General features: G+C 40.6%; 1 protein-coding gene across 3 annotated transcripts; it reads right to left on the bottom strand.

Annotated features, from left to right (window-relative positions):
- Nucleotides 1-6,676: 6,676 nt before the first annotated feature.
- LOC134343594 (retinol dehydrogenase 12-like) lies at nucleotides 6,677-27,233 on the bottom strand. Of its 3 annotated transcripts, none has more exons than XM_063042352.1 (7): nucleotides 26,907-27,233; nucleotides 20,071-20,177; nucleotides 15,280-15,435; nucleotides 13,797-13,901; nucleotides 13,099-13,308; nucleotides 10,790-10,982; nucleotides 6,677-7,199 (listed from the first exon to the last, which is right to left on the bottom strand). In XM_063042352.1, exons 1-7 carry the CDS (start codon nucleotides 26,918-26,920, stop codon nucleotides 7,097-7,099), a joined length of 888 nt encoding a protein of 295 aa, XP_062898422.1. In that variant the 5' UTR covers nucleotides 26,921-27,233; the 3' UTR covers nucleotides 6,677-7,096. The 3 variants fall into 3 exon arrangements, with proteins under 3 accessions (XP_062898422.1, XP_062898423.1, XP_062898424.1); XM_063042353.1 differs by lacking the exon at nucleotides 26,907-27,233 and adding an exon at nucleotides 26,671-26,888; XM_063042354.1 differs by lacking the exons at nucleotides 20,071-20,177; nucleotides 26,907-27,233 and adding an exon at nucleotides 16,871-16,998.
- Nucleotides 27,234-27,579: the final 346 nt, after the last annotated feature.

Genomic DNA, 27,579 nt, shown 5'->3' on the forward strand with positions numbered 1-27,579 from the left:
CTTACTACAAACTGCACTCTTTAGACAAAGTTGACAGGAGATGGGAACCGTAGATGGGGCTGAGGATGGGACAACTGATATACAAGTCGATGCGTTGTTTAGTGAGAATGGACAGGCTGATGACGGGGCAAAATTGCAGTCAGTGGGATGAGCTGACACGTAACATGAGGGTAAAATCAAAAAGAGTGATGAATACAGGACTGAAGGTGTTAGATTTGAATACATGCATTATACGCAATAAGGTAGGTGATCCTGTAGCAGAGTTAGAGATTGGCAGGTATGACATTCGGGGCATCACTGAGATGTAGCTGTAGGAACATCATAGTTGGGAGCTTAACATCTAAAGATACACCTTGTATTGAAAGGACAGGCAGGCAGGTAGGCAGAGGGGGTGGGTTGGCTGGCTCTGTTGGTAAAGAAGTAATTCAAATCCTTAGGAAGAGGTGACAATAGGATTGGAAGATGTAGAATCATAGTTAGAGTAAGAAACTGAAAGGGTAAAAAGACCCTGATGGGATTTATATACAGCCTCCCCCCCCCCCACCTATCAGGCAGGATGTGGGGTATAAATTTCATTGGGAAGTAGAAAAGGCGTGTAATAAGGGCAATGTTACAATCGTCATGGGCGATTTCACTGTGCAGGTATATTGGGAAAATCAGGTTGGTGTTGGATCCCAGGGGATTTTGAAGAATGCTTACGAGATGGCTTTTTAGAGCAACTTGTGCTTGAGCCCGTTTGGGGAAAGGCAATTCTGGATTAGGTGTTGAGTAATGGAGCAGATTTGATTAGGGAACTCGGATTAAGGAACCTTGGGAGGCAGTGATCATAATATGATAGAAGTCACTCTGTAGTTTGAGAAGGTGAAGATAATGTCCGATGTATCAGTATTACTGTGGAATAAAGGGAGTTACAGAGGCATGGCAGGAGAGCTAGCCAAAGCTGATTGCAAGGGGACACTAGCAGGGATGACAGCAGAACAGCAAAGGCAGTTGTTTCTGAGGGTAAATCGGAAGGTGCAGGATAGATAAATCCCGAAGATGAGGTCATATTCTAAAGGAAGGAAGAGGGAACTGTGGCTGACAAGGGAAGCAAAAGAGTGGTCATATAATATGGCAAAATTTAGTGGGAAGGTAGAGTGTTCAGAAACTTTTAAAAATCAACAGAAGGCAACTAAAAACCCATAAAGATGGAAAAAATGAAATATAAAGTTAACCAAAAATATCAAAAAGAATAACAATGTTTTTTCCTCAGATATATAGAGTAAAAGAGAGGCATGAATGAATATTGGACCACTGTTATGAGAGACAAAGAAATAGCAGACGAACTTAAGTATTTTGCCCCAATCTTCACTGTGGAAGACACTAACAGTATGGCAGAAATTTGAGTGTGTCAGGGAGCAGAAGTTGAAATACTTGCTATTGATAAGGAGAAGGTGCTTGGGGAGCTAAAAGTTCTGAAGGTAGGTAAGTCACCTTGACCAAATGGACTACACCCCAGGGTTCTGAAAGAAGTAGTTGAAGAGATTGTGGAGGCATTAGTAATGATCTTTCAAGAATCACAAAAATCTGGGATGGACTTTAGAAAAATGTGGGGTGTCTATTGAATATTGGAAGGCCTGGACAGAGTGGATGTGGAGAGGATGTTTCTGACAGTAGGTGAGTCTACGACTGTACAGTACAGCCTCAGAATCAAGGGACATCCATTTAGAACAGAGATGAGAAGGAATTTCTTTAGCCAGAGGGTGGTGAATTCAGAACTGATTGCCAGAAACAGCTATGGGGGCCAAGTCATTTAAAACAGAGATCGATGGGTTCTTGGTTATTCAGGTCATCAAAGTTATGGGAAGAAGGAAGGGGAATGGGGTTGAGAGGGATAATAAATCAGCTATGATGGAATGGTGAAGAAGACTCGATGGGCCAAATGGCCCAATTCTGCTCCTTCATCTTATGGTCTCTCTAACCTGATGAATTAGTACTGCTCAATATTGAACAACAAGCAAACTGCTGGAGGAAGTCAGTGCGTGAGTAGAACTGTGGGGGAAAGAAATTGGGCCTGATGCAATATGTTACCTCCACACTCCCCCTCAACAGAGGCTCTTCAACCCAATGTTCCTCCAACAGATTACTTGTTGCTCCATATTCCAGCACCTGCAGTCCCAATGCTAAATGTTGAACTCGCTCTTAAAAAACATGAAGGGAAGGCACCAGTTGATGAGAGAATGAATACGAAGGAGTTTATCTCATCTTCAGCTCTCACAGACACAACTCCTCCGAAAAGTGACCACTGCAGTGCCCCAGGAATGAAAATTCATCTTGACACTGAGAACAAGCTCAATATTTCAAAACATAATTAAGAAATAGGGAAGCCCTGCTACAATTTACAAATAACTAATGAGGCTATAGTTGAGGAGTGCACACTGTTTTGGGTCCCTTACTTAATAAAAGATATACTGTGACCAGAGGCAGTATAAAAGTGATTTAGTTGGCTAATTCCTGGATTGAAAGATCTGCCCTACAGATATTAGGTCTATATTCTTTGGAGTTGAGAATAAGGAGTGATCTTCATGAAACAAAGATATACAAAGGTAGGTGTTTAGGTGTTTCGGCTAGTTGGAGAATTTTGAATGAGGAGACATATTTACAAGATTAGCTGATGTCATTTGAAACTGAGGAGCATGTGAACATTTAAAATGGAAAGAATATGAGAACTTCCTATAGACATAGGGAGCAGTTAGGAAGTAACTACATTTACTAAGAAACTGATAGACAAAAAATTGAAACATAGAATCCAAGGATACAAAGGAAACCCAGAGCAATGAAGTAAATTTTGCTTTACTTATGCAAAGATAAGGCATGACTGATCTAATGGACTGTTTCTGTATTTACTCACAGTTCCATTTGTCGTGATTAACTTGTTCACCAGGACTCGAGACACACTGAAAACCCATGACAGTTCTGGTATACTTGCAGTACAAAAACAGCAGGTAGCTGCCAAAGCTGTCTGATTTCTCTAATTTTCAATTTTACTGCATATTTAATGTTTGGTCCTCACGCTTGTCATGAGTCAGTGGCTCTCTCAATTGAGATCTCTTTCTTTAATAAATAGTTTCCCTAAAATATCAAAAGCTTCTTTCCGGAATATTGATAGCTGCAGCAGTGCAATTTTCTGTGCTATTATCATACATTGCTCCTCAGCTGAATCAAAGTCAGACTAGCAGAAGTCAAGCAGGTCATTTCCACTTATTAAGTGGTTTCATATGCAGCCCACTGGATGAATTAATTTACCATTGGCAATAAGGTTTCATTCAAGAACTTGGTAAATGTTATTTTAATGGATGTACGGTAACAATGTAAATGGTTGCGTAATTATCGCCTTGGCATTACTTACACATACAGGAAAACAGTTATTCTTGCTGAGGTGAAAGAAAAAGCAAAAAAAGAGTCAAGGCAAAAATAAAAACATATTTAAATAAATGAATTAACCTTTACATATGATGATGTGGAAGTTGCATAAAGCTTGGGGCAGCTATAATCAAGTGAGACCACCAGAGATGCCTCTGCTTATTACAGACGCCATAGTATGTACTCAAGTCAAATGTGTAAGGCCTCTGTAGTGAGACTTTTCCAGAAAGGGCTTCCTAAAACATAGCATCCCTTTACACAATAGGGGGTGCTCGATACGAACAAGGTAAAAGGATGTGAAGCATACCCAACAGTTATTATGCCATTATAAATAAGATCACTAATGGGATCTCAGACTTAGATTTTGAGCAAATGATACAGGTGGCTCATCTGTCCAGTATGAAATGCAACAGTCATCTTCACCTCACATCAGACACTCAGAATCTGTGGAGGAGACAAAGTATAGACCCTACCTCACCCTGCCACTTGATCTACAGAGAAATTGCAAAGGATATTCTAATTATAGAGAACAAAGGAACACGCAGCACAGGTGGTTGCATCTTTGGAGTAAATCAAGTGACCAGACCAATGCACCTGCCAGCCGAAGGAAAAGAATGCATGCAAGTAATCCATAGACCATTATCTTACAGGAGTGAACCCTGCTGTTTTACTTAATATAAAACAGAAAAATAAAGGATGGCTATTAACTGCATAATACACTACACAATGCTGAAAATCAAATACAAAGCAAGAATATTGATCTCTTCAAAAGCAGAGGAGAGACACATGCACAGATGCTACCAGAAAACAGGCAAGAACACATTCGTCTACTAATTTTACAATTCTAAATACTGGATAATTCCATCTCAAAGATCCTCTGGATAATGAGGCTGGTTACAGCTCAGTACAGTCTCCCCAAACACAAGATGTCAAATCAACCTTAACTTCCCTGAGTAATCATATTCTCAGGAAAATAAAACTAATATAGAACATCCACATTTCTCCTTTAGTCTCAGGTTGTTCCATGTATAGATGACCGAAAGAGATGGGGAAAGATTATAAATGGATGTTTTGTATCTGTATTTACTTGGAAGACAGACACAGAGTCTATCAAAGTCAGGTAATACAGCAATAAGGTCATGGACTGTATATCAATCACAAAAGAGGTGGTGTTACTCAGACAAATTAAGGAGGATAAATCGACAGGGCCTGTCAGGGTGTTCCCTTGGACCTGCTGAGAGGCTATTGGAGAGGGTCCAGAGGAAGTTCACGAGAATGATCGCAGGAATGGAAGGGCCAACATATGAGGAGAAGAATTGGTCATTCAGCCCATCGAGTCAACTCTGTCATCCCAACATAGCTGATTTGTTTTCTTCTCAGCCTCATTGTCCTGCCTTCTCCCCATAACCTTGACACCCTGATTTATAAATAGCCTATCAACCTCTACATTAAATATACCCACAGCCATCTGTGACAATAAATTCCACAGTCACCACCCTCTGTCTAAAGAAAATTTTCCACACCTCTGTTCTAAATGGACATCCCTCAATTCTGAGGCTGTGCCCTCTTATTCCATACTCCCCCCATAGAAAACATTCTCTCTATATCCACTTTTTCCAGACCTTCCAATATTCCATAGGTTGCAATGAGATCCTCCCCTCAGTTTTCTAGACTCAAGTGATAATAGGCCCGAGCTATCAAATGCTCCTCCTATGTTAATCCTTTCATTCTCGTGAACCTCCTTGGAACTCTCTCCACAGCCAGCACATAGTCTTAGATAAAGAGCCCAAAACTACTCACAATACCCCAAATGTGGTTTGACCAACTGCCTTATAAAGCATCAGCATCACATCCTTGCTCTTACATTCTAGTCCTCTCAAAATGAATGCTAACATTGCATTTGTTTTCTTTACTAGCAACTCAACCTGTAACTCCCAAGTCTCTCTGCCCCTTGGATTTTTGAATTTTCTTTCCATTTAGAAAATAGTTCATGCCTTTACTCCTTCTGCCAAAGTGCATAACATCTACTACTCTTTGTCCATTGTTCCAGTCCAAGTCCTTCTACAGACTTACTGTTTTCTCAATATTACTTGCCACTCTACCGGTCTTCATATCATCCACAAACTTGGCCACAAAGCCATCAATTCCTTCGTCCAAATCATTGACATAAAATGTGAAAAGAAGCAGGCACAACACTGACCCCTGTGGCACACTACCAGTCACTAGCAGCCAACCAAAAAAGGCCTCCCTTATTCTCACTCTTTGCTCCCTGTCAGTCAGTCAATCTTCTGTCCATGACAGTACTTTTCCTGAAATAACATGGGCTCTTAACTTGTTAAGCAGCCTCATGTGCAACACCTCGTCAAATGCCTTACAAAAACCCAAATAAACAACCCCCCGACTTTCCTTTGTCTATCCTGTTGTTTCCTGAAAGAATTCCAAAAGGTTTGTCAGGCAAGATTTCCTCTTCAGAAAAAGGTGCTAACTTTGGTCTATTTTATCATGTGCCTCCAAGTACCCCAAAACCTCATCCTTAATGATGGACTCCAACATCTTCCCAACCACTGAAGTTAGGCTAACTGGCCTATAATTTCCTTTCAAACAAACAGGAGAAAATCTGCAGATGCTGGAAATCCAAGCAACACACGCAAAATGCTAGAGGAACTCAGCAAGCAAGACAGCATCTATGAAAAAAAGTACAATCGGTGTTTCTGGCCGAACCTACATAAACAAATAAGTCCTGCCAAAGGGTTTCGGCCCGAAACGTCAATTGTACTTTTTCTATGGATGCTGCCTGTCCTGCTGAGTTCTTCCAGCATTTTATGTGTGTTACTATAATTTCCTTTCTTCTGCCTCCCTCCATTCTGAAAGAGTGGATTGACGTGCAATGTTCAAGTCCTCAGGAACCACTCCAGAGTCTAGTGATTCTTGAAAGATCGTTCCTAATGCCTCCACAGTCTCTTCAGCTACCTCCCTGAGATAGGATATTCACTTTTGCCCGTTGACACTCGAATTTCTGGCATACTGCTAGTGTCTTCTGCAGTAAGGAGTGACACAGGATACTTATTAAGTTCATCTGCCATTTCTTTGTCCACACTCCCCCATTACTACCTCTCCATAGTCATTTTCCAGCAGTCTGATATTCACGCCATTAAGAATGTTCCATTAAGATTTCCTTATTCAACCACAAAACCTGATGATAAATCAAGTGTTGCTAACCAATATCTCAAGCTGATCATAACACAAGCACAGTCACAGCTAGGTAATTGTCCAGAATATTTTATTCTACTCCTATATAAACAGATGATGATACAGTCAATTGTACAACATCTTAAAGCCATAAGTTCAATATATCATATTATTTTTATTCAATTTATGCTAATAAGGCACTACAAAAATGGCAAATTAATGCAAGCAGAAAAGGACAGTAGTGTCAGATATAAAGAAAATGTACAATTTTTAAGAAACATTAGAATTATGATTAAAGCAATAAAAGGAAACAAAACTGTATATATCTAAGCATATGGCCTACATTGAGCTTATAAATATAAACAATGTAAATATCACGAGAACTATCATACTTCAGAAAAATTATTGACAAAATTAATGTTATTCTATTATTCAGATACAAGCTCAAGTTTTGTTAATTAAAATAGTACAAGTAAATTGAGCTTAAACACATCATATTAATTTCTCACTGCCAATCAATTTCCAGCATTTGGCAGCTTACTTCCCACAACTTCTTTGCAGTTTTATCATTGCAGGCAGCTGCTGAACAAGGTGCACGATCACAGTCACTGGATTTTAAAAAAAAATGAAAAAGCACACATTGAAATTTCTGATGTAAATGAAACAGAACAGACTTAATTTTTCATAACCTTATACAGTACACATATAAAGTATTCACCACCCCCCCCCCCCGCCGCCCCCTGGAAGTTTTCATGTTTTATTGTTTTACAACATTGAATCACAATGAATTTAATTTGGCTTTTTTTTGACACTGATCAGGAGAAAAAGACTTCTTTGTGTCAAAGTAAAAATAGATCTCTACAAAGTGATTTAAATTATTTACAAATATAAAACACAAAATAATTGATTGCATAAATATTCATCTCCTTCAAGTCAGTATTTAGTAGACACATCTTTGGCAGCAATTACAGCCTTGAGTCTGTGTGGATAGGTCTCTATGAGGTTTGCAGATCTAGACACTGCAATTTCCCCCATTCTTCTTTACAAGACTGCTCAAGCTCTGTCAGATTGCATGGGGATCATGAGTAAACAGCTCTTTTCAAGTCCAGCCACAAATTCTCAGTTGGGTTGAGGTCTGGAGTCTGGCTTGGCCACTCCAGGACATTAACTTTGTTGTTTTTAAGCCATTCCTGTGTAGCTTTGGCTTCGATTTTGGGGTAATTCTCTTGCTGGAAAACAAATCTTCTCCCAAGTAGCAGTTCTCTTGCAGACTGCATCAGGTTTTCCTCCAGGATTTCCCAGTACTTCGCTGCATTCTACCTCTACCTTCACATGCCTTCCAGGGTCTGCTGCAGTGAAGCAACCCTACAGTATGATGCAGCCACCACCATGCTTCACAATAGGGTTGGTGTATTTTTGATGATGTGCGGTGTTTGGTTTACACCAAACATAGCATTTAGTCTGATAGCCAAAAAGCTCAATTTTGATTTCATCCCTTCTTCCAGCTATCTTCAGAGTTTCCCACATGCCTTCTGGCAAACTCTAGCCAGATTTGATATGAGTTTTTTCTCAACAGTGGCTTTCTCTTTGCCACTCTCCCATAAATCTGTGACTGATGAAGCAGCCGGGCAACAATTGTTGTATGCACAGTCGAAGCTTGAAAGTCCTCCAGAGTTGTCATAGGTCACCTGATGGCCTCCCTCACTAGTCCCCTTCTCGCATGATCACTCAGTTTTTGAGAACTGCCTGCTCTAAGCAGATTTATAGCTGTGCCATATTCTATCTATTTCTTGATGATTGACTTAACTGTATTCCAAGGGATATTCAGTGACTTGGAAATTTTCTTGTATTCACCTTCTGACTTGTGCTTTTCAATAACCTTTTCGTGGAGTTTCTTGAAGTGTTCTTTTGTCTTCAAGGAGTAGTTTTTGCCATTACTGACTCACTAACAGTTGGTTCTTCCAGATACAGGTATATTTTTACAACTATAATTTGAAACAACTTGACTGCACACACTGATCTCCATTTAACTAATTACGTGACTTCTAAAACCAATTGTCTGCAGCAGTGATGATTTGGTATGTCATATTAAAGGGAGTGAATACTTATGCAATCAATTGTGTCTTATATTTGTAATTAATTTAGATCACTTTGTAAAGCCAAATTAAATTCACTGTGATTCAATGTTGTAAAACAATAAAAGATGGAAATTTCCAAGGGAGTGAATACTTTTTGTAGGCACTGCATATCATGAATAAACTCTTCTCAGGCTTCGAGCTGGGTACAGGTATCGGTTTTAACAGACAGTTCGATGACAAGCTCTGCCAACTTCATCAGGGATGAAGCCTCGGCATGTCTAGTCTGGTGGTATTTATACCCCTGTTGTCAATCCTTCCTGATTGGTTAGTCCTCATCCAATCAGGTTTCTGCAGAAGGTAATCCTATAGCCATTGCAAATGCAATGTTCTGCTACTGCTGATTTCTCCGGGTAACTCAACCGGATGCACCTCCTGTGCTCCTTGATGTGGGTTTCCACCGTGCGTCCCATTTGGCCAATATATGCTGCTCCATGTTTACAGGGAGTCCTACAAACACCAGCTGTTCTGAGTCCCAGGTTATCTTCTGCCTGCATAAGCTGTCATTTGCGCTTCCTTACAGGTTTGTGCATAGTATTAATCCAGTATTTCATCAGAATCCTGGTGACCCTTCCAGAAACCGTGGAAATATATGGAAGATAGGAAGTAGCAATGGGTTGTTCCTCATTGTTAGGTTTCCTGACTTTTCTGTCAGCTCTTTTAAGGGCCTGATTGATTTCCTTCAACTTGTAGGCATTCTGGACGTCGTGTGTCATTGTTTTATTTCCTCTTGAAGACTCTCTGGGTCCGAAATAGTTTTTGCAGGGTTAATCAAAGTAGAAAGAACCGCTCTATGTTGTGAGGTATGATGGTGGCTGTTACTGTTGAGGTACAACTCTGAATGAGTAGGTTTCCGATAAACCCTATGTCCGAGCCTGCTGTCCAGTTTCCACGCCAATGGGTTTTGGGACTGCCTGGTGAAGCAGACCATTGAAATAAAGCTAGAGAAAAAGAATTTTAACAAGGACAAAGGTCTCACTCTAAGTAAGAACAGGAATTAGATCGTTAACAACGTGGGTCAGCGTAAACCTGATGAGGACTAACGATGATTCACATGCCAGGGGTAAAAATACCACCAGGCTAGACATGACAAGGCATCATCCCCGATGAAGACGGCAGAGTTTGTCATCGAAACGTAGGTTAAAATCAATATCTGTACCTGGCTGGAAGCCAGAGAAGAGTTTACTTGTCATACACACTGGGAAGCAGTAGATCCTTCTTTATATATATCAGAAGTACTTTCCACCGTTGACAGCTAGGTTTACCCAAAAGCTGTAATACTCAATAAGACACTCAATAGTCCAACTATATTTTACGAAGTATGCAGAGCAACAACATTCAAATGAAAGTAGAACATCACATTTATAGCAGGTGCCAATCTTAAACCAGGTTCAATTAATTTTTGAACTATTTTTCCAAACCAGATACCGGAGAAAACAAATATTTAAACAATTACACCTCCTCAAGCAATGGTATTAGTCAAGACAAACTGAAAAACATTGAGGTTTTTTTTTGATCCAGACAAGGTAAGGACGCCATATCCTAATCACCAAGATGGTTTACTTTCATCTCTTCATAACTTTTATTGAAATCATCAGTTTGATCTTCTAGATTACCTTGCCATATTTCATTTAACTTCAGTTTATTGAAAACTCAGTTGTATGCAACCTATTCTATCCACTTACCACTTCTGATTAAAATTCTCTAACATTAAATTTTAAACCCCAATTGTTTCATGACCTCACCAACTCTTCCCATGTATACAATCAACACTGAAAAATGTCCTTGTTCCTTAGATCCAGTGATTGAAATGAAACGGGTTTAATCCTTTATTTGTTCCCTCATTTCAGAATCCCAGGCAACTCATCCTCCTTTCAACTACATTGTTAAAGACTTCAGTTCTGTCACTTTTTTCTCCTTTGCCTACACCCACTTCCACACCCCCCTCCCGCCAAAATGGAGATTTTACTCACCTCTGAACTTTCATGAGACTCAATAATTGATTGTAATTTGAACAGGGATGCAGTGAAAGCAACAAAACACTATTTCCATTCTGCACTTACCTGAAATATTGTCCTGTTTCTTTCTCCAGTCCTGGCGCTACTGCACAATAACTTGTAGTTTGGGCACCATTTTCTGGAGATTTGGTAAAAGGTCGCAGCAATGCCAACCCAAACCGGGTTACAGGATTCAAATGCCTGGCTAATTCAGTTCTGACCACGCCTGGATGCAAAGCAAAGACTGACACACTTGTTCCTATTAGGAAAAGTGAAGTTAGTTCACATGGTAGAACATTATAACACACCCTTGATTGCCATTATACAGTATATTAGTTTTAATACACATTTTCCATTTGCCTAGAAAGTGCAGAAATACAATTTAAAGTTGAAACCTAGAGTCATAGAGTTACACAAACTCTATGACCCTGAGAAAGGGTGCTTGGCTCTGTTGCACTATGATGATATTCATGGACCCTCTAAGTTTTCTGCAACTTCTCTTCGGCTAACCATTAGCATATCCCTCTAGTTTCTCAAATGGTGTCTATGGAACTTGGCTCAATTACTTCTTAAGATAGTACATTATATTTTTTAAAATCAGTATTAGGATACAAATGTTCCCCCCCATGACTATTTATCAATTATTTTGCATTCTCTCCCCCAGGTTTAGTGTTCCCTACAAATTCTTGTCTACTCAGTCAAGCTGCCTCTTATTTCTATTTTCAAAGAACTACAGCCTGTGCAATTTTTCATTTTCAAGCTTCCCCTCAGTTTTGATATCATCCGGGAATTTACTTTGTACACCTTCTCCAATAGAAATATCTTCATCTAACAGGGGCTAGAGATATGTACAGTAATGATCAAAGCAAAACTACAAATTTAACATGATTTTTCTTTCACATTTCTATCCCTCAGAAATACCAGTGCTTGAATAGTCTTTAATTTTATGGCCTATTAAAAAGAATTGCTCTTTAGCAATTTGTGATCGAGAAGTCTTTAGATTTCTTGTCAATCTTGCCAAAATCTTTACGTCTATCGATGCTCCGAAGGGGCCAGCCATTTGCAGTATACTCTCCACCTGCACCCGAGCTCCCACAATGCAACATTTTCACATTATTCCGGATTATCTTCCATTTTCCAACCAAAATTTCCTAACTCTTACTGTTTCCTTTAGTAGCCCACCTCCCTATCCATAACTCCGCCAATTTCTGTCACCTACAAAACATAATCACCCCAACACACACAAAGTGCTGGAGGAACTCAACAGGTCACACAGCATCCATGGAGAGGAATAAATAGTCCACGTTTTGGGCTGAGAAAATTCATTAGGACAACTTACATTTGTGTCCAAATATCATTTACCTGTAGCAGTTAAATGTCATATACATCAGAAGTTATCAGTATTCTAACTGAATCCTGCAAATCTGGTTCTCATAAAATATCTATTGAATCAATAATTAGAAAAGTGTTTTTTGTAAACACTGAAAGTGCACAAATAAATTACTTTACAATGTAAAAATTCTGAATGAGTTTAAAGTAGAGTTTTATACCTGTGCAGATACGATAGTATTATTTCCCCAATCATGAATCAATTTCCAATACCCAAACTCAAATAAATAAAATGCCCATCTTTCAATTGGATTTGATCTGCATTGTATTATGTTTTGAACATGGAAAGCAAACACTAAATGATATATTTGAAAGTTTATTGGAACAACAATGTTACACACAGCCAAATAACAATACATCATACTTAAATACAGGCCCCATAGCTCAGTGAGTGCATGCCAACCACTGTAGCCACCCAGCTCGTCCCAATATCCTGCATTCACCCTGTACCCCTCTCAGCTCCTCCCCTCTATATATCCATCGAAGTGCTTCTTAAATGATGCTATTGTTATGTGTCTCATCCGCTTCTTCCAGCAGCTCCTTCCATATACTCACCACCCTCTGCATGAAAGTTGACCCTCAGGTTCCATTTAAATCTGTCTCCTCTCACTCTAAACAGATGCCCCTTAATTTAGACTTGATCTATGGAATTGCTTCAAATTATGAGAGGTATAGATAAATCCTCATTCTCCTATGTTCCAAGGGATAAAGACCTAGACTGGACAACCTCCCGACTTCCAATTTCCATCTCCAAAATGAAAGCTGCAAATTTATGTACCCAATGAATAAATATTTCAGAAATATCAAATGCAGACTTTGAGAAGTGTAGTCTTTAAAAAAGATCTTTAAAGAAAATGAAGGATCATTGCAAATTGCATTACTGTAGGATACCGACGTTACATGCAAACAATACTCACATTACATAATGGGGTTCATTATTGCAAAATTCAGGTATTTCTTACTGAAAACATGAAATTTAACTTTACCTTCAAGTTTTCTAGCCAACTTCCTTGTAAATAAAATATTGGCTAGTTTGCTCTGTCCATAGGCTTTCACTGAACTGTAGCTCTTCTCGCTATTTAAGTCATCAAACTGAATTGTTCCCATTTTATGTGCCACTGAAGAGACATTTATGATTCGAGCAGGAGTAGATCGTTTTAACAAATCAATTAGCAAATAGGTTAGTAAAAAGTGACCTGAAAAAAAATAAAGGCAAACACGTTTTAAAACTTGACAAGCTGAAATGTAAAATCCTTACAGCAGCATGAGCTTCCAAATTTGTTCTTCATTTCCGTCTCCTAAATGTACAATAATTCTTCAAGTTCTTGGTACTTGGCAATGATACTACATTTTCTTCCACAAAAATGTAAATATTTCTTTTCATCCCCTTCTCATTCTCCAGTCAGAGGAATTGTATGATTGAAATGTTTTAAAATCTTCCCCACAGAAATGAAAACTCAAGTCTTTCCCAAATTATTCAAAATGCATTTCATATAAATCTGGAACAAACATACCATTTCAGGGAGAAGACAGAACACAATAATCATCAAACACTAACTTTAAGTCAATAATACTTAACTGCAAATCTGTAATGCTTATTTTATGAAGTTTTTAAAGAAAATTGCAACGAAGCAAAATATTACAGAAAAAGAACAAAGTACAGATTTTCTGCAGTTAAATTCACCCAAATGATTGACTCCAAATTGTAACTCAAAGCCATCTTCCGTTTTCAAATAAGGACACATCATTACCCCAGCGTTGTTGATCAGAATGTTAACCTGCTGTTGTTCTGAGAGGGGAATACAAGAAAAAAATCTTATTAATAACTTTATAATGCTTTTATAACATATTCAATGCAATAGAAAATATTACTCTTTTTCAAAGCTATTACCCTTGTAGCATTCAAACACAAAATCAAAAACTTGTACTGTATATAAGAGAATATACAATGGCAAGTTATAAATTTCTAAATGACAGTCAGCTCTTGTATATTTCTACATAATTAGCACACAAGAAGATTAATTTGTTTGTTCAAAAGTGTGCTTTGAAAGTCATTCTCAACGTGGCTTCCCATGTTACCTTTTGTGTGACAAGTTCTTCCAAATTAGTATGCTCAGTTCATAATTGTCATATGACGGGTTGTTAATAATTGACACTGCTATAGAACAGTGGTAAAGTGACAGGACTAGCAAACAAACATCAGGGCCATTGATACAGAATCACAAGTTTGAATTCCACGATTGCAGCTGGGGAATTTACAGTAACTAAAGATCTGGAATATAGTCATTCAAACCATGAAACTACCAATTGATCTGCAACTCCCCTGGTCTGCCCTACACGCAACTCTATGCTCGCCAGTTTGGGTGACTCTTAGTTGCCTCCTCAGCCACTGGACAAATTAACTACGAACAAAAATGCTATCTAAATGATAACCCTAAAAATGGTATATTCACCGAAAAAAAAAATTATTTTTCCAACAATGCCAGTAAACAGGGATAAGCTTGAACCTGATATTTCTAACAGGTTGGTAAGAAACAGGAATAGCTGCTCCAAGACTGCCTTGACTGTCTTAACAACACACCCCCAAGCTCTCCATCATTGTTCACTGTATTCAGCCAATCTTCAGGCCACATTGAAAAATAGGGTTCTGGTGCTCGTGCTGATGCTCCTATGCTAGGTGGTTGGGCAGGAGCCTGCAATAAATAATTATTACAATGAAGCTCCACTTCCAAGATCACATACAGTTGTTAACAACTTCACTCTAATATTGACAATTCCAAATAAATGCCACAAACAATGGATCTTCTAATTTTTGACCCTAGGAGGATTTGGTGGGGGGTGGGGGGCATTTGTACATGAACCAAAATAACCATATAACAATTACAGCACGGATACAGGCCATCTCGGCCTTTTTAGTTCGTGCCGAACTCTTACCCTCACCTAGTCCCACCGACCTGCACTCAGCCCATAACCGTCTATTCCTTTCCTGTCCATATAGCTGTTGTCATTTAAAGTTAAACTGAACATCAAACCTGCCTCAACCACTTCTGCTGGAAGCTCGTTCCACATGTGCAGAAAAAAACAACAAATTGTGCAAACCAAGTAAGTGATAAAGTTCAGAGCTATAGTTCAAAAATAGAAGTATTGCAATTGGAAACAAAGCATACCGTTATTGATTTGCTCTGCAAACTCTCGAATAGATTTGGTATCAGCTAAATTCAGTTTCTTCACTACTATATTAGAATTTCCAGTTTCCTCTATTATTTCTTTAGTTGCAGCATCTCCTTTTTCTGTGTCCCTGCATGCCATTATAATGTGGGCTCCTATAAACACAAACATAAACAAGACCAAATGTTAGAACAGAACAAACAAATGCTCACAGAAATAAAACTAATTCTTGCCTACTCTGCTTAATGTTTCATAAACAACCAAGTATCATATTTCCTTGTATTTGTCTCTTCAGCTCATATGCCTTATTCATCATGTTCCTTGGTGTCTGTATATCCATTAAACAGTCAGATATATTATTTTCTGTTTGCTTTCCTGCCTTAAACAAAAAAAATCAATCTGTCTACTACTTCCAGTCTGCTTTCCTCTCCTCTGAATCAATACTCAGATGCCAGCCCCTGTTAATCTAATTAAAACTGCTTCCAATCGCACCAAACTTGCCCAAGAATCACGTACTCTGAGTACCACTGAGGTACATAGGATACCATAGCAACATGCCCTTCATTTGGCCCAAGATTTTGTGCCAGATTAAATTAGTAATCAAATATCCAACTAAACAAATCCCTTCTGTTTACACAATGTCATATCCTTCCATTCCTGCACATTCTTGTGCCTATCTAAAAGCCTCTTGAATGCCTCTATCATATTTGCCTCGAACACCACTTCTTGCAACATTTCTCAGGTGCCCACCACTTGGCAGACATCCCACCTCTCCCAGAAGTTCTGGGAGTCTCCCGCATATTAATAGTGGCTCCCTGATCCCCGCAAATTACATACACTATCACGGAAATCAATTTTTTTGAGAGCGAGCGAGCGAGAGAGAGAGAAAGCAAGAGGGAGTGCGAGAGCCAGCATGAGAGAGTGCACGCAAGAGAAAGCGAGAGCAAGCACAAGCAAGCGAGGGCGCGCGAGTGAGAGAGAGAGTGCGCGACAGCGACGAGAGAGAGAGAGAGCGCGTGAGCGCGCCATGGCAAAGTGTTCCAAAAAAAAGAAAATATAAAACGTACATCACCCCAGACTACCCTAAAGTGTACCCCTGCTTAATAGGGGTCAAAAATAATGGCTCACTGCGTTGTTTGCAACAGTGACTTTTCTATTGCCCATGGTGGGTTAAAACTGTAAAAGTCATGTTGAGGTGAGTTTAACAGGTGTCATTCGTTCCTTAGCATAGCTAACATTATTTAAACTAGCTGGCTGGCTGCTCAGGAGCTACTCTGTTGCAGACATCCCACCTCTCCCGGGAGTTCCGGGAGTCCCCGCAAATTGATGGTGCTACCTCCCTGAAATGAGTTTTTGCAGGGTCGGATGTCTGACTTGATTAAAAAGAAACTTGGTCCACACATCTCCTTTGAACTTACCCCTTTCCCCTTTCTCACCTTAAATTATGCCCTCTAGTATTAAGCATTTTAACCCTGAAAAAAAGATGCTGGGTGTCTATGTCTGCTTCTTATAACTTTATAACTATCAGATTTCCTCTCAGCCAACGCCATTCTAGAGAAAACAATCCAAGTTTGTCCAAACTTTCCTTACAGCACATGCCATCTAATCTAGGCAGTATCCTGGTAAACTTCATCTGCATCCTCTACAAAGCCTCCACCACATATTTCCTTCAATGGGGTAACCAGAACTGAATGCAGTACTCCAGGTGTGGCCTAACCAGAGTCTTATAAAGCTCTAAAAAAACTATCTGGTTCTTGAACTCTGTGCCTTGACAAATAAAAAGCAAGTATGTCTTTACCACCCTACCAAAATCTGTAACTACTTTAAGGGAATGATTAACCGTGCACTCTCTCTTTACCTTTAATCTTCCAAAGTGCAACAGCTCATATTTGGCTGGGTTATAGTGTATCTGCCATATCTGCAATTGATCTAGATCCTGTAATAGCGTTACACTAATGCTATGTGTAATTCAACAATTATTCAGGGCATTGGTGAAATACAACTTAGGATCTATTAACCTGAAGGAAGTTGCCACAGAAGGATTGCAGCAAAGGTTCACCAGACTGGTGGACTACTTCCCAGAGTTCTGAAAGAGGAAGGTGAAGAGATTGTGGAGGCATTAGTAAACAGCTTTCAAGAATCACTAGATACCGTAATGATTTCAGAGGAGTGGAAAATTGCAAATGTCACTCCATTCTTTAAGACAGGAAGGCAGGTGTTAGAATCTATTATTAAGGAAGAGATTTTGGGGTACTTGGGGAAATTTTGTCTGATAAATCTGCTGGAAATAAGAGCTTGAGCCTTAACAGGAAAGACACCAAAGAGACGATTGGCTGACTGGCAGAAGTCAAAGAGTGGCAATAAGAGGGGTCTTCTCTGTTGGATGCCAGTTAACTAGCAGCATTCCACAGGGCTTGGTGTTGGTTCCACTACTTTTCATGATATATGTTAATGATCTGGATGACAGAATTAATGGTTTGGTGGCCAAGTTTGCAGATTATATACAAAGATAGGTGGAGGGGCAGGTAGTGCTGAGGAAGCAGGGAGTCTGGAAGAAGAATTGGATGGATTAGAAGAATGGCAAAGAAATGGCAGATGGAATACAATATATAGCCCTGAACTTTGATAGAAGGAATAAGGACATAGACTATTTTTAAAAGGGAGAAAATTCAGAAATCAGAGTGCACAGGGACTTGGGAGTTCTAGTGCAGGACCATACACTTCGTTAAAGGTTAACTTGCAGGCTGAGTCAGTAGTAAGAAAGGCGAATGCAATGTTAACACTCACTTTAAGAGGACTAGAATATAAAAGCAAGAATGCAATGCTAAAGCTTTGTAAGACAATGGTCAGATAATATTTGGAATATCATGAACAGTTTTGCGCCCCTTATCGAAGAACAAAATATGCTGGCAATGGAGATGGGTCAAGAGGAGGTTTTCAAGAATAATCCCAGGAATGGAAGTGTTTATGTATGAGGAACATTTGAAGGCTCTGGGCCTGTACTTGCTGGAGTTTAGAAGAATGGGGGACAACTGAAAATCCTAGAGAGTGGATGTGGAGAGTCTTGGACCAGAGGACACAGCCGTAGAATAGAAGGACATTTTTAGAACATGGAATAGTACAAACCTTTTTAACCTACTCCAAGATCAATCTAATTCCCTTCCACAGTCTTTCATTTTTCTTTCATTCACATACCTGTGAATCCCTTAAATCTCCCTAACGTATCCCCCTCTACCACCACCCATGGTAATGCATTCCACACATTTACCAATCTGTGTAAAACAAAACTACCTCTGCCATCCCTCCTATACTTCCCTCCAACTGCCTTAAAATTATGATCTCTCATTAGTCATTGCCAACCTGAGAAAAATGTGCTGGCTGGCCAGTCTATCCATTGCCTCTCATTGTCATAACAGTGCGGCACAGTAGCGCTGCATTTAACGCAACACTCTGTAGCGCCAGCAATCACAGATTGGACTTCGATCCCCACTGTTGTCTGTAAGGAGTTTGTACGTTCTACCCAGGATTATGTAGGCTTTCCATGGGTGCTCCAGTTTCCTCCCACATTCTAAAGGCATGCTTGTTGACGCAGAATGTGCTGGTCGTTGACACAAATGACACATTTCACTGTATGTTTCGACGTACATATGGCAAATAAAGCTAGTCTTTCATATATACCTCTATCAAGTCACCACTCATCCTTCTTAGATCCAAAAGGAAAAGCACCAGCTCACTCAACCTTTCCTCACAGGACATGCTCTCTAATCCTGGTAAATCTCCTCTGCGCCCTCTAAACTCCCACGTCTTTCCTTTAATGGGGTGACCAGAACTGAAGGCAATACTCCAAGTGTGATCATACCTGAGTTTTATAGAGCCTCAAGGTTAGCTCACAGCTTTAGAACAGAGATGAGAAGGAATTTCTTTAGCTAGAGGAATTCATTGCCACAGATGGCTGTGGAGGCCAAGTCACTGGGTGAATTTAAAGCAGAGAGTGATTAGTTCTTGATTAACTTGGGTATCAAAGGTTATAAGGAGAAGGTTGGAGAATAAGGTTGAGAGGAAATAATAAACCAGCCATGATCAAATGGTGGAGTGGATTCGATGGGCTGAATGGCCTAATTTTGCCTATTTTCTTAGTTCTTATGGAAAATGGGTTCAGGGAGGCTATTGCACCTGGGGAATGGGTTCTAGAATGCTATATTACTCTCAGAATACTGTTAACAACGTAGATCTGTGAGAAGGTGCAATTTCTTCAGTGATGCTGAACTTGTACAATTTTCTCTACCAGAGAAATAGCAGAAACTAGGATGCTGAAAATTTAAGAAGGGGGATAGATACATTTCTAAACATCAAATAATATAGGTATGGGATGGGAGTGGAGTGCAGGAACATTATATTGTAAAAAACAATTTACCACGCCCTCATTGGATGGCAGAGTGGCTTTGAACACAAATGCTTCACCATGTTTCTAAGCACCAAGTAGATAATGTTTGAATCAAACAATGGTAGTGTATCCACTTAATACAAGTCTTCAAATACTAATTTTGAGACTTATATTTTGTGCAATTTTGTAGCTTTCTTTCCTGCTCCTCCCAACACTTCCTTCTCCATCCAATTTAATGAGCTTCTTACTTGAAAATATTTGTCTCACATCACTTTGTTTATGTAGCATATTTGAAACTGAAAAAAAAAACTATCAATGATAAAGTTCCAACTTAACCTGATGTAAGAAAACTTACGGCATACAACCATTACACGAGGGAATTTCAAGGCAGTGAAGTTTTTTGTACCTCTCTTTGCCAGGTCTTTTGTAGTCTCTTTGCCAATTCCAGTGTTTGCACCAGTTATTATTACAGTCTTTCCATCAAGTCTAGCCGTTTTCCATTCTTCATGTGCTCTGTTGATGGGGGTGAGGGGGTTGGAGAGAGCATGGTAAAGTAGTCATACTCTGATTTTCTCTAAGAGTTTCCCCCATCCATCCCTATTTCATGACCTGGCTCAATGTGTCCGTACACTTTTACAATTTTCTGCACCCCATTCGCTCCTTACTTATATACCTAAATTTTTATTGCCAACAGATGAAACACACCTATTCCTTCATGCATGATATTAATACAGATTGCAAACAGCCAAGTCCTGGCACTCATCTTTGCAGCAACCTAGCAGAAAATGGCTGCCAGCCGAAAGTGACCCATTAACTTCCACATATTCATTAGAAAACAACGGACTTTTTGTTATTTGTTGATTTGCATCTGTAGATCAGAACGTGCATGCCAACATTACCCTGGGCCAGCTCCAGTCTTGGGAATTATCATGAGTATTTTGACTTGCTATTCCGCACTGAAAGCACAGTGCTGAAGCTCATGACTAAATATCCAAGTCTCCAAATAGTTTGCCCTTTTAATTCATTTGCACAGTAATGCCAAAAAGTCAAATCTATTATTCAGGCAGATTATTTAATCCGATTCATAATCACATTTTGCATGTTATTATGAAATACTAAATAAGACAACAAATTTGCTTTTGTGCGGCATTCAAGGTCAATAAATGAGTGGTAGATATATTTATTCTATGGCAAAACTGATCAATTTTTGGGTACTGAGGATCTGAAGGGTTATGGGAACTGAAGCAAGAGTACCATTGATACAAATGCTAAGCTATACTCTTCACTGAATGATGAAGCAAGTTCAAGGGACATTCTGACTTTTCCTTCGTGGTTATATGACATTCCAATAAAATGGGGAGTAGGTAACGTCCCTCCCCTCCCTCCTAACGTCACTTTGCTTCTCTACCACCTTTCGCGAGATCCTATCACTAAACACCACCTATTCCTGACGTCCCAGCCTTCAAAAGATACTGTTCTTTTCCACTCTCCCTGGTCCACAAACCACTCCTGTTTAAAGTTCAAAGTACATTTATTATTGAAGTATGTATATTATATACAACCTTGAGACTTGTCTCCTTACAGGCAGCCACAAAATAAAGATCGAACCCATTAAAAAAAAGACCCAACGTGCAAAAATAAATCATGCAAACAATAAGCATAAGTGAATAACATTCAGGACTGAAGTTCACTGAATTGAGTCCACAGCCATGAAGCCAGTCACTATCTGCAGCCAGTGGAGTCGAGTCTGTTAGTTGCAGGCCACAGGCTCAATATAGCGCAGAGACAAGTAAACCTTGCCGAGCAGCAAGCTGAACACCAGCCCGTCCGTCACCTCCAGCCCCAAGATCCTAACTTTTCAATCAGGCCTGGCATTTAAAAATCAGCCAAGCAGCGATGCGAGTTGATCCTTGCTCGCAGACCCAGACTCTGCTGCTTCGCTATACTCCCGGGCTTGGGACGCCGCCTCGAATCAGCCCATATCTGACCTTTCCAATCTGGCCCGACACTTAAATCTGTCAAACATCAGCTTGTTTCTTGCTCTTGGGCCCAGGCTCTACTGCCCTTGGTTCTACTGCTTCAAACCACCTCCAAGCCCACCCCAGCAGCCAAACGTCGGCTCGTTCCCCTCTCTTGGGCCTGGGCCTGGGCCCGACCCCCTCAATATGGGACATACATGCCACACTGCAACTGTCCTAACTTCAGTTCACACCGCAAAAATGCAGTCATACAGGGGTTTCTAAATCTCAGCGCCGCATGAAAGGGAGGTTGCAGTCTATTGACTGTTTTGATCTTCTTTCAAAAAAAAAAGTGTGATTAATTCGTAGTTTGGTTTGCTTGCCAGCAAGTCATCGCTGTGCCTTCTTAAACTGGAAATTTCAGGACACTTTCCAATGTCACCCCTACCCTTCAACCTGCTATCAAAGGACCCAAATAGTAAAGCTGTGATTACATACACATCAATCAACCTAGTGTTTTGCTTTTGGTCCTTTACACAGGTGGAACAAAAATGCAGATCAAGAGACCACATTGTGAATCACCTCCATTTGGTCTACAGGGGAATGTGCACTTCCAAGCTCTCAGCATAAATTCTCCATCCCACCTAGAGACCCACGATCAACACAAGCCTGACCAATTGCACTTTATCTAGCATATGAGAAGACAGCAGTCTTCAAGATTCGACACTACACTCAAAATTTCAGCTATTTTTATAATTGTATCAGAACTGAAGTTATGTTGCAAATTATTTAAGTGCAATCAGAATTCCGTCCCTCCCCCACCACTCCCCAGACACTATCCGATTTGCTCGGGGTGTCTCACATTCTTCTGCTCTCAACTCTTAGTAATAATTCTGATCTGCACCTAGTTTTTACACATTTAATCTATCTGGTTGATAAACAGCAAAATTCCTTATGTCTTGTCCATCTCAACAATTCAAAACAAACTTATGTTCTCATATAACAGGAATTCTGCAGATGCTGGAAATTCAAGCAACTTTGATGTGTGTTGCTTATGTTCTCATATCTCCATTTCTGATAGGTTTAAACTTGAACCATTAAATTTTCTCTCTCTCCACAAATGCTCCCTCACCTGCTAAGTGTTTCCAGAATTCTGTGTTATTTCAGATTTCCTACTTCTGCAATTCTTTGGTTTTCAATTGTTTTTAAGAGAAGCAGTTTCACTCCCTCACCAGACACAAGATCTGAGGAGGATTACAGATTTTTGGGTTGCATGGAAGAGAAGACTGCTAATATATGCATTTTTTTAAATAATTTCACAGTGTTTGCATTTTTAGTAATCATTAACACGGCAGACATACAGCCTGAAAACTTACAGATTTGGAAAGGAATTTAATCTGACTTCCTGTAGGAAGTGCAGTGTTGGTACAGTATAAAAAGAACTAAAGTAATTCAAATTCACTCTCCTAGAGTAGAAATTAAAGTGGTTAGTAAGATTTGGTCAGATGGGGCTTGTTAGCTGTGGTTGGCAGCTTACCTAGGAGAAGAAAGACTCTGATCTCAAACCTCCACTACCTTGCAGCTATACCCATTCATAGGGGAGAATTCGGGAGTAAACTCCAAGGGAAAGATCCAGAGTTGGACTCCCTAAGGCAGTCCTACATTGAGTAGTACATTCAATGTTGAGTGGCAAGTCCTGGGATACTGCTGGTACCCTACTGTATCGGTCTCTACCATTCCTCTGGGTTCATCAGATGCGTGGAGAGGGGGTGCTTGCTGCACGAGCAACAGCTTGCTCTCCATATCGTACTGCCCCGGCTTGCAATTCCAGACAGCTAGAATGCAATATCCATGGTTAACCCTGGCCAACAGAGCCCTCATCTCACAGCATGGAGGAAGTAAAACCATTCATTTAAACGTCATTACATAGCTTCAACAGTGAAATCTGCAAAACAACTTCTTTGCGCAGGGACTCTTGGCTCATCTACCGGAAGGTGTGGAGAATGTATTGCTGAAAATGACCAGGAGATAAATAATATGACAGAAAATATACAATACAGGCAGAAGCCATTTTGACCCATTCCATCTGCATCAGTCACACAAAATACTCTATCTCTTAAATTACTGATCAAAAGCAAAAAGCAGCAGACACTGAAAATCCAATAGAAAAACAATAAATGCTGGAAATACCCAGATAGCTTCTGTGGAGACAGCAACAGAGTTGACAACCTTTCCAATGAAATTTCTACATGAAGGTTATCAATGTGAAATGCTAACTCTTACTTTTCTTTTGTCACATACGCTGAATCATTGTTTGCTAACAGGTAGCCACAAAACAAGAAACCCAAAAAGAACCCAATTAAAGAAAAAAAAATAAAAATTAACACCCAATACTCAAGAGAGAAAAAAATACCCACAACATGCAAACAATTGGTGTGAACAACTACAAATTGAACAAAAAATTGAGTTCTCAGGTCCAAACCCTGGCCAATATCAGTTCATATCAGCTGGCATATCATATCCTCATCAGTTCATCACAGCCGGGGCAGTCTTCATAGCCTCAGTGCCATAGAAAGAGCGAGACAGGAGTGACCATCGCAGAGAGCGAGCGAAATCATCTGTCGCCCTGGACCCCAACACTCTGTCGTTTCAGTCTGTCAGGGCAGGCATTTGAGTTGACCAAACAACAGAACAGCAAAAGGTTCCACATCCTGGAGAGAAGAGTGAACATCACGGAGAGCAAACAAAATCGGCTCTCGCCTCTGATCTGGGCCAGTGTTTAAATTGTCTAAACAGTGAACCATACCTTGCACTAGGACCAGGACACCACTGTAGCTTAAGACTCTGCATTCTGGAGAGAGCAGCGAATGTCATGAAGAGTGAGCAAAATTGCCTCTCATCTCTGATCTGGACTGGCATTTAAATTGTACCTCTCACTAGGACCTGGACACCTCTGGAGTGAAAGGCTCCAGGCCTAGACCACGCCACCTGGCAACTTGCTCCGGGCCCAGATTTCGCCACCCGTCCCAAAGCCACTCTCAAGCTCTTCAAACCAGCTCAGAAACCAGAGCCATCCAACCCAGGCCTGTTGTATGGGCACCATATCACCTCTACCCAAGCCCTGACTTCTCCTCTTGGCACCCAGAGCAATCCAACCTCACTCCCAGGCCTGTTGTATGGGCATCGGAGCTCCATCTGCAATGATTCTGCAATACATGATCATGGCTCATTCCCTGAACTCACCTCACCATAGCTAGCCCCTTCACTGTTCGTGGTGATAACTTAACACAATTTCCCACAGAAAAGGTACTTTTAGTGGTGCTTTTAGATAGATTTCTTAACCTTTTGCCTACCAGAAAGCACTTGCACACGTTCAGTATGCCATCTTAACTGGAAGAATCCTTCTCAAATTTGGCTGTCGTCAAATTAGATGAATTAGTGTCTTAGCCCAAGGCTAACATCAATACCTCACATTATCAAGGCATTGAGTTCAAGGAAGTTATGCTATAACTTCATGGAACTCTGAGGCCACATCCGGAGAATTGCATTCAATTCTGACCCCTCCATTATAGAAGAATGTGGATGCCTTGGAGAAGGTGCAGAAGAGACTTACCAGATTACTGCCTGGGTTAAAGGGCACGTGCTTACAATGAGAGTTTGGACAGATATGGGTTGTGTTTTTCATGGAGTAGCAGAAGCCAAGGGGATACAGAAGATTCTAAGATTATAAGCAGTACAGCATGGACAGCCAGTACCTTTTTCTCAGAGTTAAATGGCCAAAACTAGAGGACAACTAGAGATGAGGGGCTAAGTTGAAAGGAGAGGTGTGGGACAAATTTTGTTTTATATCCACAAAGAATGGTGGGTGCTTGGAATGCACTGCCAGGGTAGCAGTGGAGGCAAATACAAAAGAGGTGCTTAAGGCGGCTCTTTAGATAGGCACATGAATGGAGGAATACAAACATTATGGGGGAGGGGGTAGATGGGATTAGTTTAGCTGTTCCTTCAATCACTGGTTTAATTAGTTTGGCACAATATCATGGCTTGAAGGGGCTCTTCCTTTTGCAGTTTTATGGTCTACCCAACTAGCTCTGTGGGTGGGTCACATCACACACATGCTTCACACTGAGCGGCTGCTAGACTATTCTTACACTGTTTGAGCTTGAAGGACATTGTCAAATCTCCTCATAATGATTTTATTGCCCTCAGCCACTCAGTGGAAACCCTGGCATCAGATAACTCAAAATGGGTGCATGATTACTCAGGAAGTCAATGACCATTTCAACTTACAAGGTGCAACACAGCAGGCCTTCTTCCAATGGGAGTGTGCAACATCCCAAACAACCCTATTCCCTGTGGAACCCACACATCAGCCACCCCATGGGAGGTGCAGAAATAGATCTTCCTCACCTCCAAGCAGCTGCCCCCTCCAAAAAAAAAACACACAATCACAATTTAGAGACCAGTTTGGATTTTGAGCCAAAATGAACCGGCAGAATCTCAAATGACTTCAAATCTCACTCTAAAGATCAGTTCTCCAGCAACATCTCACAGACTCAAGTTTTAGCCCAGGTCCAGATAAAGGGTCTTAATCCAAAATGTCCACGGTTCATGTCCTTCCACAGATTCTACCTGACTTTCTGAATACACTCATTTTGTATTACTTGAGGTTCCAGCATCTAAGTGCCATCACAGAAAACACTGCACTCAGCGGGCAGTGTCTATGCGAAGTGAAAATAAGTTTGTTTCAGGCCTGATGCTCTCGTTTTGAACCAACTAACTACCGAGTTAGGAGCAAAAGTGCTACCTCTGAGCCTGTCAAAAGCTAGAAGACATAAAACCAATAACCATTTTTATATTTTAAAAGACCTTTCCAGCATGCAAATAACTTATGAAAATAACAAACGCTGAAAAATGTAGAAATTTGGTAAGTTGGTTTTCAAACTCAAGAGCTTTGCTGGCCCGTCAAACAAGTTAGGGAGGTTTGTTGTTTTCATCGTTTCCTACACTTCATGCTACTGGGATGCAGAGCACGAACTCCCATATACCTGTCGTCAGCCGTGTTGGTTGACTATCTCTGCTACACTTCGGGCTCGCCGGAAAGAATTCACGAACTCCTGTTTACCCGCTGTCTCCCACATTGGCAGACTGTCTCCACTATACTTCGGAGCGGGTGGGCTTAGTGTCAGTGTCCACAAACTCCCGTTTACCCGTTGGCAGACTATCTCAGTTATACCGATGCGGGTGGGCTTGTCGTGAAAGTGTTACCACACTTCCCATTTACCTGCTGTCACCCATGCTGGCAGACTGTCCCTGATCTACTCCTGGTGATGTTGTCGTGAACGTGTTCCTTATCGTGGCACCCCGGAAATCGGAGAAGTGATTATACGCCCTAGTTCCCTCGGTCACACCTCCGCAGCGCGGCGGCTCCTGCAGCTCAGGTACTCAGTGGGAAGAGACCGAACTCACTTCGGTGGGTTTGACTCCTGTTATCTTGTGCTGCAGTTTGTTTCCAGTTAAACGCGTAATATTCATTGGTCGCTGGGGTTTACAGTTGCAAACAGACAGACACAAAGAGCTGGCTGTTACTGACGTCGTGGCGAATTACAGAACGGTCTTTATTACGTAACCAACCAGTCTGGCACCTCAGTGAAAGCAGCGTTTGTGTGTGTGGAGCGGGGGAGGGGAGGGTAGGGCCGGGCCGGTTTATTTTCCCACCGTGAGCAGAGCCGCCCTACTGATTGCGTCGGCTCGGACTCCGGGTTCCGCGGTGTTTCTGCCTCCAGAGACGCATGGTAGACATCACTTTTCCCCCGACCAAAGCGTTTCAAGGTTGCATGGATGAACTACAACAATTGTTCATCCCAGTTTGGCAAAAGAATAAATCAAGGAAGGTAGTGCACCCGTGGCTGACAAGAGAAATTAGGGATAGTATCAATTCCAAAGAAGAAGCATAC

Source organism: Mobula hypostoma, chromosome 3 (assembly GCF_963921235.1).
Source record: "Mobula hypostoma chromosome 3, sMobHyp1.1, whole genome shotgun sequence".
Lineage (NCBI taxonomy): Eukaryota > Metazoa > Chordata > Chondrichthyes > Myliobatiformes > Myliobatidae > Mobula > Mobula hypostoma.